At 43.0% G+C, this 15,895-nt stretch overlaps 1 protein-coding gene across 4 annotated transcripts in view; it reads right to left on the reverse strand.

The window, feature by feature from the left end:
* Window positions 1–15,895, reverse strand: part of LOC134219585 (homeobox protein abdominal-B-like) — a 155,726-nt gene that overhangs the window by 41,541 nt on the left and 98,290 nt on the right. For 3 of the 4 annotated variants that reach the window (XM_062698367.1, XM_062698359.1, XM_062698387.1), the window contains 2 exons: window positions 1,192–1,569; window positions 737–924 (listed from right to left, as the gene is read on the reverse strand). In XM_062698367.1, coding sequence (XP_062554351.1) covers window positions 737–924; window positions 1,192–1,569 — 566 coding nt within the window. The remainder of the gene's footprint in view (window positions 1–736; window positions 925–1,191; window positions 1,570–15,895) is intronic. The other variant, XM_062698378.1, reaches the window with a different exon arrangement.

The raw sequence follows: 15,895 nt of genomic DNA on the forward strand, positions 1-15,895 counted from the left end.
TAAACTTTTTGCTCAAAACTACAAAAACACTGCACATTAATAAAGCAATAAAAAATAATGTGGCATTCCTAACAAATTTATCGCAAAAGAAGAAGATCTGTCAATCCGTTCGTGAGCTGAATCGTGACAAACAAAAATCGAATGAGTTTTTAATTAGTATAGATAGATAGATGTGAAGCCTACATTCCACCTACCAAATAAATTCAAATTAGTGAATAAAAAAATCAAATTTGAGAATTAATTAAAATTTAAATTTAAACTTGAAACTCGTTCAATTACGTCACAAGAAAATTGACCATTATTGCCAAAAATAGTCTTAATGTATTATACAGATAGTCATATTTTTCAGAAGTCCACCCTCTCACGCAAAGTGTGACGTAAATCAAGAAAGATTTTTCAACGAATTGTGTGTATCTATCTTTTGCAGTTGAATATTTTTTATACTAAAAATGTCGAATAACACTCCAATCAATCGCAAACAGGTGCTCTGATTTCAATCGATTTGTGTACAAATTTATTCACATTACTTATGCAAATTCAATTCGAATTGAAACATCACAGCGGCAAAAAAATAAAAGACTCCTGCACGTGACACTAACGATTCGCTGCTATACCTATTAGTAATCGGTCAAGGGCCACAGTTTATCATCGGACTAATTAACGGCATACCTAATTAGCGCAAAGGGAATTCAATACGTCTTCTTAGGCTACACAGAAAGAGAGGGCTGGCACTCACTGGCTGGAAGTTGGCATCGGTTGGGTAGCCCGGGTAGTACATTGGCTTGATGTCGGCCCCCAGGCCGTACGGATATTGCGGATGGTAGGCCGAGTCGGCCCCCGAGTCGTACCCCCACGGGTACGAGTGCCTCAGGCGGGACGAATCGGTCTCGAACGCTGGACGTTTTGCTGGTATATGAATAGGGCCTAAGGTTAATGTCGTATGACGAGAAGGGGGTTCGGTGGGTTCAAAATTGGATAATTAAAAAGATTTGTCGAATTTGGTTTTTGGTTAGGAATAAGACGAACATCAAACACAGGCGGGGTTAGTACGGCGCATTCACACGAAATGTTGAAAAGAAGGCTCAAATAAAGAGGGTTCGTTTGAATCGGTCCTAAGTTTTGGTTAGTGGGAATGGGATAGACAGAGGAGGTCATGTAATAAACACAAGTAGATTTGGAGATGATCATTACCTGAAGGTTGCGAGCTCACACTGGCAGGTGATTCACTGGCAGTTGAAGGAGCCACGATCTGTGTCTGGGAGGAAACGACCGAGCTGTTCTGCTGGCCAGTGCTGGAGGAATTAGTCTGTTGTGATGAGGCTTGGGATGGCACCTGAGGGGGTGCCTGCTGCTGCTGTTGTGCCTGTTGTGCTGCGGCCTGCTGTTGGGCTTGCTGTTGCTGCTGCTGTACGATATGGTTTGCACTGTGGGTGGTATTCTGTAGGGACGGTGGACTTCTTCCTCCAACACCGGTGTGGCCTCCAGTGGGGTCCTCGTACATGGCAGCACCGGCCGTGTGCACTGAATGGGAGTGTTGCCCCCACCAGGCCCCGGCAGCAGCGTGCGACCCTGCCGTGACATCGTGGGGATCGTGATATATTGCGCACGCCAGGTCAGAGGTGTGATGTGGATGGTTTAGCAAAGTGATCGTAATTTTTGCAGATTTTTTAGAACCGATCCAAGGAAAATATCAATCCCCGTGCGGGATTTGTTCCGGCCCAGTTCCCGTTCAACGCACACCCGCACACGGATGCGGCACAGTTATTGGAGCAGTGCGTGCAATTTATTGCCCCCGCGTGTTGACCCAAGTTACAGTTCAAGTTCACCAAGCACACAGCAATCACAATTTGTAATTAATTTTAATACGCCAATCATAAATCAATTGATGAGCAGTTAGCACCGATGTATACAAACACACAGTTGTTGTTGTTGATGTTTTATATTTTCGTTCCACACATCAACCATAGATTTTAATGATTTTATTTTATTTTTATTGTTATCATTTTATGACACGATGATTCACGGTATGCAGCGGCGCGCCGTTGATGACGTTGAAGCGAGAGGTCGATCACGAATCGTTGGTGGGTGAGATGAGTTTTACGATGGAAGAAAGAAAATAAAACAAAATTTTCAACCTGTTCCTGGTAACTCTTCAGTCTGATTCAAAACTGTACAGATTCAAGTTTCTCGTTCATATTGCACTTGTTACTAAAAATTTGCGACTCTCACAGAGAGATCATTTTTTATTTCGTTTGCTTCTGAGACACTTGTTATTTCATTGGAGAGATCACTGTTTTGATTGAATAAAGAATCACTTGCACTGATACGTTCGCTTGAGCATTCCCCAAGCACGAAGAACCGTTGTTGATCGAGAAAAAGTAAACGGCAAAAATCTGCCTATTTTTGTGATTCGTAAGACTCCACGAAAACGGTTTCGAAACTGAGCGGAGTATTCGTAAAAATGCAATCGGGCCCGAAATCGGCAAAGACGGCAACGACGAAGACGACTATGACGACGACGAAGACACGGTCAAGACGAGTGGCAAAAACCACGACGTTTTCCCTCACGCTCCTACGATAAACTAATGTCAGGAAACCTCCGCGACGTACCGCGCGCTCTGACTCCGGGATCGTCACACCGGACACTCGCTCCGCCAGTAGACACTGTGTGTGCGGCGCCGTACACGGTGAAGTGAAGCAGATTATGCACCACGACAATCCACACTATCTCACGTGAGCGCGAAAAGACCCGCCGAGATGTCTTCAGTAGTGTGTCTTAACTTGGAGAGGTTCAGCTTTACACTGAAAACAAATCTTAGAATGTTGAACAACAGTCGATCCGTCCGTCTCTCGTGGCGTGGTGTCTGTTTCCTGTGCATACACATCGCGCAATGTACACGGGTGGACTTTCGAACGGACGACCTGAGAAAAGCGAGCAGACGAAGACGTTGACAAGGGGATAGTGATCAGCGGGGTAGGCGCAACACACAACGAGAGAAGAAAACACTGTGTAACTATGCCTGTAGAACACACGTTCTCTTTTGAATAGCATCATATCCCTATGCCTCTGTGCTTTTCCTTATGCTCACACTGCCGTCGCACTGGGTATGCGTACAACAACACCCCATACAAACTGATCAGAAAGCAAGCATAAGCATAGACAGGCGACCGCGCGAGAGAGCATACAGCCCACCGAGCTCGCGGCGGCGAGAGAAACCCACCGCCAAGTTCGCTGAGGTACGCGTGCGCTCTCTCGCGGTTCTCCTCGCCCCGTGTACGTATACGAAACCGCGACAATCCGCGACCCAACAGCGTATACACTGTTCGAATGTACGATATTCAACCGATTCCTTCATTACATTGTGTTCATTGTGAGGAAACCGCGACGACTGGGGCTCCCCAACAAAGGCCACCTTGCGACCGGGATCCGAACTAACACACTTCAGCGCAGCTACTTCACAGTCAACTATGCCGTACTCACCGCCACCCTCTCGGTTCGCTTCGATTCGCCCCACGTAAGCGAAAGAATTTTCCTCACCCAACTGGGCAGAATCGCGCCCTCCTCAGCAAATAGTCGATGATACTTTTTAATTTTCGTCACATTCCCATCCACCCAGAGCGAGCGGTGCGCGATGCGGTTGTAGGCCCATCCAGCGATTATAATTTATGGCCGCTGTAATTAATGCAATAATCATAAAATAATCGTCTCATAAAACACATACCTACAAGCAAACATTTGCACGGACATTTCGAGTCTCGGGTCGAGCCATTTATTTCCGGTATCAGAAGGACCGCGCGCAAGGGATTCGCATTCTTGCAGTGTTCTCTTCTTGACTATGGTGGCCAATTTTGCGTAGGAGGAGGGTCCAAAGAATGGAATGAACGAAAAAAGGGAAAATCGTCTTGGCAACAAAAGAAGGCTCATATTGCAAAAGTGTGGTACATCTTAGGGTGCACCATCTTTTTGTCTTTATCTCCGACTTTTTCAAAATTGGATTTGGAGTAACGATGTCAAGCGTAACTTTGAAGATCAATGAGACAACAATAATTATTATGAAAAAAAATACACTTTGCATCCGAAAATACGATCGAAAATTACGAATAACGATATTATTTTTGTCGATCTTCCGTAACTGAGATATTTTAGTAGGGAAGCTCTACATTAGAAATATTACAAAGTATCGCAAAAACAATTTCCGAAAATTGATGAGAAGAGGTTTTCGAAGATCTAAGCTATTGGCTTCTCGGCATTTCTTACTGTATCAATTCTACGCATTGGTGCGTCACACCAAACTATTTTAATTTAATGTTAGATATTTTACAAATCTTAGGATTTTTGTAGTTTTCTTTGGAATCTCTTGTGAAATCCATGGATCAATTATGATTATGGTAGAGAATGGAACTCCTTCTGTTTGGGAGCACCCTTATTTTTGTTCTTGACATCAAGTACTCAACCAGATATCAACCAATATATTTGATTTTATTTGAAGATTAGTTTCTGTTGGATGTTGAAGAAGTACAATGCTCTGATATTTTTTTAACTTTAGCCAAATAATAGAGATCGAAGGCTCGAAATCGTCAACTCCAACATATTAACATCAACATTATTGCACATATGATTGAATTGAAAAAAGGACCAATAAGCCTCACCCTAATGAAGATGTGCATCAAATCAGCCATCTTTTGCTTTTCGGCTCCTCGTACACGTTATAGGCCGTATCGCCACTTGTGAAAATTTGCGTTAAACGTTTTTCCCCACCGCAAGATCACTTTCGCCCGAACTAGGAACCGCACCGGCTGTCCTGCTAGACACTGGCTGACTGTCCTCGCGGTGGCCTTGGTTTATTGTTCTGCGAGTGCGGTTGGATGGTTGATGTATTTTTTTGCACCAGGCCAGTCATTCAAAAACCAATAAAATCACCCAAACGAGCTAGCGCTCTGCTCCCGTCCCGTCACTCTGGATGCCGCGCTCGGGCAGGGTAGGCTGTTAAGGTGTTTAAAGACCCATTCGCCGTTACGAGCGGAAAAGCGTCAAGTCAAAACATCAACCAACCAACCGTGGAAGCCATTCCCACCCGAGTGAAAGGAAGAGTGGTTCCGTTTGCTTTTGGGGTCCAATTTTGATGGTGGCGCTGACTTGCACCTCCTGTAATAAAGTGATAATTTAATTATCGGACTCAAATTGCTCCAATGATCCGCGGGCGCACGTTTCATTCCGAACCGCGTGCCACCGTATACCAACAAACGTTTTATGGCGGCTCTAATAACAGCATAAAAATCTGTTTACTCTTTGGTCGTTAATTTCATTCTTACTATCGCGGCATGGCTCGATCGCAAGTCACACATCCTTGTTGGAGTGTGTTTGCTCTACTAATTTCCCGCACAATAATAATCGATGCCAGGTACGTCAGCGCCATCAACCGGTAGCTCGTTTATTGTGGGAAAGACCTCTTTAGACTGTGTTGGACCTCAAAATTTCCCCTTCCGGTTAGCATAGGGCAAGATGCAGGGAAGCAACAACCTGAATATGGGATGCTATAAAAGCATAAAACGTTAAACGTTGCCGTAGACATATGAAGAAAAAGGCAGTATTATGTTTGATTTAACGATTTATTGCCGTGTAAATTGTTTTCGTTAAGACCTACGAGTCATTTGTTTGGTACCTTGTTTTTCGGTTGTGAGTGAGGATTAGGGATATAAATTTTAATGTAGCAACGATTTGGGAAAACAACACATCTTGTGACCCATTGAGAAATTTTACGATGCTAATTGTTGCACAATCTATCGTTGCTGCACGTCACTGTGTAATTTGAAAAGATTTAATTGAATTGAAAAAATGAAACCCTTCTTACAAAGTTTTTTTTGTCTAGAAGACGCGTACATTTTGTATGAATTATAAAACTTTCCGAACCCCTTTCTTCCTTCCAGAGAAGACGAGGCGGATGCTTATCCTAATCTGAAAATCCAGGCAGATGCTCCAATACCGAAGTTGCTCCGAACCCCTCAATTTTTTTCAGGATACCCTTCGTACATGGGAAAAGTGAAAATTTGATTCTTAAATATGTTTTTGGGAGATATAGCCATCTATCCCTTACTTTCCTCGTCTCACAGATTCGAAGCCCTCACATCATTCCAATTTCAACTTTGTTAATTTTCGACCTTTGGTCAATCTCCACTCTTGTTAACTGAACATATTCAGATAAACTCGGCTCCGTGAAGTGTCAGACAAGACTAAGCCCATCAAATAAATAAAACGGATTCATTCAGAATCCTTTTTAAACGTAATCCCCCACGCCATGTGCACATAAACCGAATCAGCTGGAATTGCGGGTTATGCAGAGTTTCACTATGGTTAAATGCGACGGATGAGATTCGGAAAACCATTTCAAATATTTGAAGTTAGTTGAAGACAATAGCTGTTTGTTGTCATGTTGTACAATGAAGATTAAATTACAGCTGAAAAATTCATAAAGAGAAAGAAAGGGTTCAGAACGCAAATATAACTTACAACAAGCATATAAGATTGTGGATTCTACCTGTAAAATGACAACAAAAACCCATCCAGTGGGCAGGCCTGTCCGGTCTCTAGACGGACTCGGTCATGCATGTAGCTCAGCTAAATCTCAACCACTGCGAGGCAGCGCAAGCGCTGCTACAACAGTCGGTACACGAGAATAAGACTGATGTTGCCTTGCTGTCCGACCCGTACCGCATCCCTGCAAACCGTAGCAGTTGGGTTGCGGATAAGTCTGGAATAGTGACCATCTGGACTTGCGATAGGTACCTCATCCAGGAGTCATCTCCTGATGATGAGGGTTTTGTTACAGCAAAGGTAAACGGAGTTTACTTTTGCAGCTGCTACTATCCTCCAAGATGGAACATAGAGCAGTATACTAGGGTGTTAGATAATCTTGTAGCGAGACTAGCTAGTCTTAACCATTAGTTGTAGCAGGTGACTTCAACGCGTGGGTAGTGGATTAGGCTTCTCCTAAGTCCTGCTGAACGAGGGCCAAGCGTCAACGTTCAGAGGACCGAATGGCGAGTCATGCATCGATGTGGCCTTCTGCAGCGCGGGATGGACGGTGGAGCCTGAATGGAGGGTTCACGAAGGGTGTCCTCCATCAGGAGGACCAGGTGACCATCAGGAAAAAACGTTTTATGGTCAGCTATACCCCAACAGAACCACAAGGCGAGCCAGTAAGGCTGATCTAGGATGGCGTACCTCGCAGTTCGACCCAGAACTGCTGGAAGAATCACTACGGTGGGAAAATCGGACTCTAGGCATAGTGGAGATGAATTATCCGATGTCCTGGGTGTTTCAAACAGCGAGTAGAGCTCTGAACTACGAAATCAAATGTAGTAAGAGACCCTGCTTTGAAGAGCTGTGCAGGATGGCCAATAATACTCCATGGGTCGATGGATACAGGATAGTGATGGCTAGGACCACCAGCACAATTCCTGAGAAATCCAGAGCCAGGATCGTTGAAGGATTGTTCCCGAGGCATGGGAGAGCCTTTGGCATACAGACCAATTTAACTACCCGACACAACTGGTAAGTTGTTAGAGAGGGTGATCCTGAATAGATTGACGGACTATACGGAGTGTGTTGGTGGCTCATCAAGCCATGTTCCGTAAAGACCGTTCTACCATCAAAGCAATTCGGTCGGTAACGGAAACTGCTAAGATACCGCATGGTTTGAATAGGAGAGGTATTAGGTACTGTGCGTTGATTGCACTAGATGTGAAGAATGCATTTAATAACGCTGGCTGGGCTGCTATAGCTGATTCCCTGCATCGCTTGAGAGTCCAGGATTATCTGTGCAGGATTCTGAAAAGCTATTCTCATAACAGGATATTGTTAGCCGACACCGACGCTGGTCAGCAGTCGATTGAAGTGTCTACAGGTGTACCACAGGTATCGATCCTCGGATCGGTTCTGTGGAATATCATGTATGACGCTTAAATCTCTCGGCGGGTGTGAAAATAGAAGGCTTTGCGGATGATGAAATGCTAGAGGTCACAGGCGACACTCTCGACCAAGTTGAATTGAAAGCTTCGAACGCGATTAGCAAAGTCGAAGAATGGCTGGCGTTAGCACATCACAAGACTGAGGTTGTTGTGGTGCATAACCACCATGGGTTGCAGCAAGCGAGCATAAACTTAGGGACCTGCACAGTTAACTTTGTGAGTTCATTAAAGTATCTGGGCGTGATAATCGACGATAAGCTCAATTTTACGGGCCACGTCGTTTGTGTATGCCAAACGGCTTCATTGGCAATAAAATCTTTATCGCGAATGATGTCCAAGGGTCGGTGGTGCAAAGTCAGGTGCGTAGGCTTATAGCGGGTGTAGCATTGTCTATTATCCGATACGGCGTACCAGCATGGTCCAAAGCACTAGAGGCCGGGTGCAAAATTAAGAAATTAATCAGGGTACACCAGCTGATGTGTCTGCGGGTTGCAAGCGCATGCCGCACCATATCTTATGAGGCGGTGTGCGTCATTGCTGGGATGATGTCGATAGACTTACTTCTGGAGAAAGATGTGGAGTTTTAATATAAGATGGATGTAATTCCTTCTTTAATAAATAATGTAACGATGGCCTTTGAACTTTGTTTGGAAGTAGAAAAATATACCCGAAATAAGTAAATGTAAGATACAATTCCACTTTGCGTGGTGTGTTACGGTGTAAGATCTACCATGGTCAAATTGTCAGCTATAGGCAAATCTTGACCCAGCAAAAACAATAGGGGAAGTGTACTGGTTTTGGCCACCTTAATGTCTAATTTGGTCAACCTTGAAAAAAGCATATTTTCCAAAACAAATATCGATCAGTTTCAACATTGAAGAAAGATGAGGGATATATCTCCTGTTAGAGCTTATTAAAAACCCTTGAAAATTGCTTTACTTTTTTAGTTATAATAGAAATTGGCCAAATTAGGAACATGACCAAAACCGGTACATTTCCCTATTCAATAATATTTTTTATTTTCCGTGTAAGAAGTTGTCTTGCTACTCTTTGCTTTTGGCAATCAGTGTTGTTTCTGTGCCAAACCATTCCATCAGATTCCTATGCAAAATGAAGACACCGAAAAGAAACTATGCAGAAACTTGGCCAGAAATTGCAGCAAAAAAATTTGCCGTTAATGTGGAAGAAAACACTATGCTCTGCTTCACTCGAGAAAAAACTGCCGCCGACCAGAACGAACCCTCCACTTCACTGTCAGTATTCTGCGGATTTGTTATGATAACGTAAAGAGCTTGCAGTACTACTTCGTAACACTGCCTTACATACGAGATTTTACGAGAAATAAATCTCCAATGAGTCCAGAATTACCGTACCGTAAAAGGAATAGGTGGCTCCGAGTCCGAGTGTTTTTTTAGAAGGCTGTATATGTGACACGAACAGTCCCCGCTTCACAAGCATTTCAAGTTCCAAGGAAGTAGAGTTTCCATCCCGGGACATCCCGGGACAAAAAATCCCGGGATTTAGGAAAATTCGGGATTTCCCGATTCCCGGGATATTATTTTTGAAATCCCGAACATCCCGGGATACCCGGGACAAAAAATGCTGTTTCATTTCCGGTTCGCAAACAGTGTACTTTTTCTTCTTACAAAATTTTTTTGTTTTGAACGCGAAACCCAACTTAGGTGATAGACCCATATCATATTTTTATACCTCCCATCAGACATATTTTCTTTCAACTTCGTTTATTTGGTAGGCTCAAACATGTATACGATGCCAAGGTTCTTTGTGATGCACAATCGATATCATCTTATTATTAAACTAGGAACATACATGAAAACACCGGAGACAGTTAATAGAACACCTTTACAGAAATATTAGATTCCCCTATACCACTCAATGGTGGAGGGCTACTGACTGATACTTTTTCCAGCAGCTACAGCTCTCTATTAATTAAACAACAAGTATCTACAGTACAAGATCAGCTACATCTTTTTGGCGCCTGCTTCCTACCCATCTCCCGTCTACAGTGAGGTTGTGTACACTAGCTGATATTCGCCTTGCTAATCTCCTCGCGCCGCCCAACATTGAGTCAGTCTTCCTGAGCTTCTTGCCTCCAAAACAATTCTTGATCCAATTCATGTCCTTCCAATCGACATTCGTACAACAAACTTTCCAGCCCATGCGCAAGTACAAGTAAACCAACCCCGATGCTCTGCCTATTTTTTTTTTTGGTTCTTGCTGCTGACCAGCTCCTGACCAAAGCTTCGCTTGGACACCTACTGACCAACTAGCAAGCTATCGAAAGTTCGAACCTCCCACTAAATTCTGTACTCTGATACTCTAGTATTGTGATTTTTTTGTGAAGGGGTTCCCAAATCTCCAATAGGTTATGGGCCCAGTACGATTCTACTGTACATCTTCCATCTTTCGTCACTAGGGTATTGAATGCAATCCCAGCAACTGTCTAAACCCAATGCATATTCAAAGCAATGCAAACAGTCAAGCCGACTTCAACCGCCAGCGAACCCTTCTTCTCGGACTTGGCGATCATATATTCCAAACGGGTACTCTACCTTCCGAGAAAAACGTGAATATTATTTTTTTTTCGAAAGAAACGATTCAAATTAGAATTGAATTGAGTTCCAATTTGAACTCTGTATTATGTGGCCTTTCTAAAATATTAACTTTACCCCTGAACATTGAATAACATCGTTTTTTAATCAAAAAATAAGTTTTCTAAGGAAACATCCGAAAATCCCGGTATACCGGGATTTCCCGGGATATACGAATAAATTCATCCCGAATCCCGGGACAACGAACATGGCCGGGAAATGGAAACTCTACAAGGAAGTGATGCGGTTCAACGTACTACCAATGCTGACAACTCCACTCTCGTATGAAGGTTTCGAAACGTGTCAGTGGAATCTTCCACAAGACATCTTACTAGCAGATCCGCAATTCATAGGAGATTCAGGATAAGCAAAGAAGGTGCAACATTCCAAAATACGATATTTTGGTGGATCGTATCAAGTATCAGCAATAGCCACCACCAAACTGTGTTCCACCGCGGAGCTTGAAGAGCAGTTACCTCAATTCTGGAAACTCGAAATCTGCCAGCTGAGAAGTATTTAATCCCAGAAGAGTCTAAACGTGTGAAAAGCATCAAACAAACCATCACTCATGAGGTCGTATGCCTTCCAAATAAAAGGCACATCATTAAGGCGCATTGAGCTTGGAGAAACTGTAATGAAGCTACATGTAGAGAGTCAACAAAGCAAAACTGTCCAGATCGTCGGATTGAAGCAAAACGGCACAACAGCAACAACGCCCTATCCGGCTGCGTCGGATTGGTATCTTGGCTGACATAACGACGATGTCCCGAATGATAAGAATCTGCTCTAGTGATCAGAAGTTGCAGCTTATTCTATGGAGCAGAAGTAGGACTTCACAGCAACCCACCGCATTGGATCCGTTTATTGTTACTCGTTGTCTAGGTCTACTAGCAGGAGATTCATACTGCACACATACAGATTCAGTAGCAACTAGCAACGAAGGCGCAATGATTTTTTTATGTCGACAACATCATCACGGACGTTGATAGTTCAGAAAAAGGAAAGAAGCTTGTCACGCGTCTGCGAAAATGTCGCAACAGCTTCTTCGCGACAAACAAGAAACGTTCGAGATGGATCCTCAACCGTCAACTGGTACCATTGAATGATTTTAGGTTCACTTTGGTTGGAGTAACGAAGAGGATTGTGGTTTCCGATGCATCCAGATTGGTTGATCTACTAGGTTTGATTGTACCCGTAAATGATTTGCTTCTTGAGAACCTTCAAACTTTTTTTTAAGGTTTCGTAGGAATCTCGTGCTCTGGAATCCATTAGGAATGGGCCAACTACAATTATGCCTAGACTCGAATTTTTGCCCGCGCTGCTCCTTAGTTACACGAGAAGGTCAGCGAATCTACACTCTTAGGATAGCGTCGATTCCCACATTCCTTGACCGATCCCTTCGCAACAAGTTGCATTCGATCCGGATCCGATCCGGCCAGTACGGTTCAAGAATTATTCCAGAATCCGTTGGGGTCAGGTGTCCCTGGAAATAGTAGCCAATTAGAAATTTAAGTCAAAACAGGTCGTGTGTCACCTCAAACTTCATGATTTCACAAAACAATGACAGGAATGATATTTTAAGGGTTCCTGGGCCACTCATGTTCCCTCTGGCCACAATCCGGGGGACCTCCGGAATGGCCATTTCCTAAGTTAACCCAAACTTCATGATATAACCAAACAATTGTCAGAATGATAATTTCAGAGTTCCTGGGCCACTCGGGCTCAATCCGGCCACATCGGACATGATCCGGACATTTTCTAAATTGAGTCAAAATATGTCGTGCGACACATCAAACCTCATGATATCACAAAACAATGATCAGAATGATATTTTCAGGGCTCCTGAGCCACTTGGGTATAGTCCGACCCCATCGGAAATAATTCAGTGGACCTCCTAAATTGAGTCAAAACAAGTCGTGTGACATCTCAAACTTTATGATTTCACAAAACAATGATAGCAATTATATTTTCAGGATTTCTGGGCCACTCGAGTTCAATCCGGCCGAGTCAGAACAGATCATGTCACACCTCAAACATGATTTTACAAAACAATGATGAATTCTGAGGGTACCTGGGCCGCTTGGTTTCAATCCGGTCACATCGGACACAATTCGAAACTCTACGAAATGGATATTTTTTATAATCAAACAAAATAGGACGTGTGTCACCTCATACTTGATTTCATGAAACAATGAAATAAATTCTGTTTTTGTGACTTTTAGGTTATTGGTAAATGAAAACCTGTTCAATTGGATCAAAACAGGCTATTAAAATCAAATCTAGTTCAGTCGGATTGAGCCCAAGTCGCCAAGGAACTTTAAAAATATCATTCCCATCATTGCTTTGCAAAACCAGGGAGCGGTGTCCCACGACCTGTTTTGACTCAATTTAAAACCATTCCGTAAGTTTTCCAGATTGAAGCGGATGTGTCGGAATTGAACCCGAGTTGCTCAGGAACGCTGAAAATATCAAACCGATCGTTGCATTGTGAAATCATGAAGTGTGAGGTCTCACCCGGCGCACTTTGACTCAATTTATAAGATAACCATTCCACAGATCCGCCGTAGTGTGGCCAATGTGATTGGATTGATTCCAAGTTGCCCAGGAGACCTAAAATATAATTGGTTAGTAGAATCATGTATAATTGATCTGAGAAGTAGCCATTCCGTAGGCCTCTCGGATTGTGACCGATGTGGCCGGATTGAATCCAAAAGGGCCAGGGACAACATTTTGGTTTTTAATTATGAAGTTTAAATGCCATACCACATATTTTGATTCAATCTTAACCTTTCCGTCACTGGCGTCTTTTTGTAACTGCAGTCCGAATTAAAATACCTGGATTGTGGCCGATGTGACCGGGTTGAACCCAGGTGGCCCAGGAACCCTTAGAATATTATTTTCTGTAAAATCATGATATTTGTAGCGTGACATGATCTGCTATGACTCAATTTAGGAAATGGCCCTTCCGAGATTCCTCCGGATTGGCCCACTTTTGGACCGAATTGAACCCAAGTAGTCCAGGAACCCAAAAAATGTCTTTCTCATCATTACATTGTGAAATCATGAAGTTTGAGGTGTTACATGACGTGCTTTGGCTCAATTTAGAAATGCCCAATGTGTCCTTTGGATTGTGGTCGATGTGACCAGATTGAACCCATGTGGCCCTTTAAATATTATTCTTATCATTGTTTTGAAAAACTATGAAGTTTGAGGTGTCGCACGACATATTTTTACTTAATTTAGAAAATGGTTATTCTGGAAGTCCCCGGGTTATGACCAATGGCCGGAATGAACTCAAGTGGTCCAGGAACCCTGTATTTGTGTAGCTTTTCTAAGCCTTAAATAAAATATCAATGCCTGCGAAATTTTGTAATCTTCGGAGTGCGGAGCCTTCATGGATAAGCTTAGATTGATTTCTGAAAAAAATTTTCCAACTCAAAGACACAAAAGAAAGACACCGTGTAACAATCTATTAACCTTCAGAACTTCAGTTTATGGCTATACGCTCCAAAACTGCAACAAATATGGTTTTCTCGATGTTCTGTTCGTTGATAAGATCATTACATACGGCTCAGGTCAGTACTGCAAAATTAAATTGTAAATTCGTTTTGGAAGCTAAGTCATAATCCCAATAAGGTTTAAAGATTTTTTTTAAATTGGGACTAAGATTTCCTCTCCTAACACATGAGTAAACGCTACTGTTTCAATCCGATGTGCCTTCGAGCTATGGTCGTCACCAATGTATGCACAAGACTATTTATTTTGCTGCAACTATCCAGCGACATGCAACGGCACACCTATTGTAATTCAAGCCCTAGAATTCCAGACCGCGCATCAACAAACACAATTTACAAATCGTAAATGGTGTAGTTTTCAGCTTTTGGTTTACGATCCAGCCGGGCCTCGCCAGGCATCAACACAATTCCAAACTGCCACCTCCTACGTTTTATGAGCACGCGTAAAACCCACAGCACTATCCATTCCAGTACTGTTGGTGGTGGGTATGTGCCATTTTTATGCTTCATATATCACTTAAAAAAACAAAACATGAATGCCGAGTTACAGTGGTTATATGCGCTGCCGGATGCAGAAAGAAATTCCTGTACCCAAAGTAGATATAGTGACCTAGTCAAGAACGAACTTTTGTTGCGAATTTTGAAAGCAAAATTGAGCTAATGGTTCTCGATCTATTGTATACTGAAAGATACTTATTATCGTATTAAATAAGACAAATTTAATGTTGAATCAATTCAATTGATTTCAACTATGAAATGTTTGCAAAAGACTAAACGTTAGGTATGAACCGACAATCCTCAGAGACTTCATTTCAATTATCGCTTTTTACAGAGAAAGGCAAAAAGCACGACCAACACCAACTGCACAAAACAACCGAGGGCCATCGTTCTTGGAAGCTAAGATGACGCGATGAAATAAGGAAACCGCAGAGCCATGTACGCGCTTCTTAGATCATGCACTTTCGTCCCTGCCTTGTTAAGTGGATGGCCTCTGCTTGACTCCGAATGGCCTCCATTTCAGTGGAATTCACCGCGTCCTCTGTACGAGTGACTACGCATTACGACACCATCAGCTCAATTTACCTAGGTTTGATGCTTGTGCGCTCGGACCGACAGCGGGCAAATGTAGGTATCCGACAACAGAAAAAAAAACGCTCAAATGACCGGCCAAATGGTTGCCCCAAGTTTGTTGCTGCGGTAGCGCAAACAGATAAGCTCCGTATCATCGCCGCCACAGTGAGTGGCCTCCTTCGTTGTCGTTTGTATTTTTTTTATTTTCGACCCGAAAACTAGCAGAGAGGCCACAGCAGGCACCGACCAAGTCGTGCGAAATTAAAATGCGGAAACCAGTGCCTGCTTTGAAGCTTCTTCGTTGCCGCTACCGCACCGCGCAAACTGCCATCCTGGGGTTGTTCCATTCGATCGACCATAACTGGAAACCGCGGGAGCGTGTAGTCACACAAAATGGCGTGTTTGGGCATGAGTAAGATTGCCATCTCGGATTTTTGCACAGCCATCAATACCGGCAACAACAACAACGGCTCGCACCGACGAAACACTGGCGAGGACTAACATGGACAATTCATAATGAGATTAAATTTCAACACTTAAAAAAATATTCAATGAAGAAAACGGCAGAACTAGAATTTGTCATCATATTACCCTTTTTATAACCTTTTTGTTAATTTCAAATATACATATTCATCTATCAAGTGTTAAAAAAGATGTTTCCTAAATTTCACTAATTTTTCAAGAAATTGTTCTTGCTGTCAAAATTCCGTGCCGCGTATAAAAGATGAA

This window comes from Armigeres subalbatus, chromosome 1 (genome assembly GCF_024139115.2).
Source record: "Armigeres subalbatus isolate Guangzhou_Male chromosome 1, GZ_Asu_2, whole genome shotgun sequence".
NCBI classification, from domain to species: Eukaryota; Metazoa; Arthropoda; class Insecta; order Diptera; family Culicidae; genus Armigeres; species Armigeres subalbatus.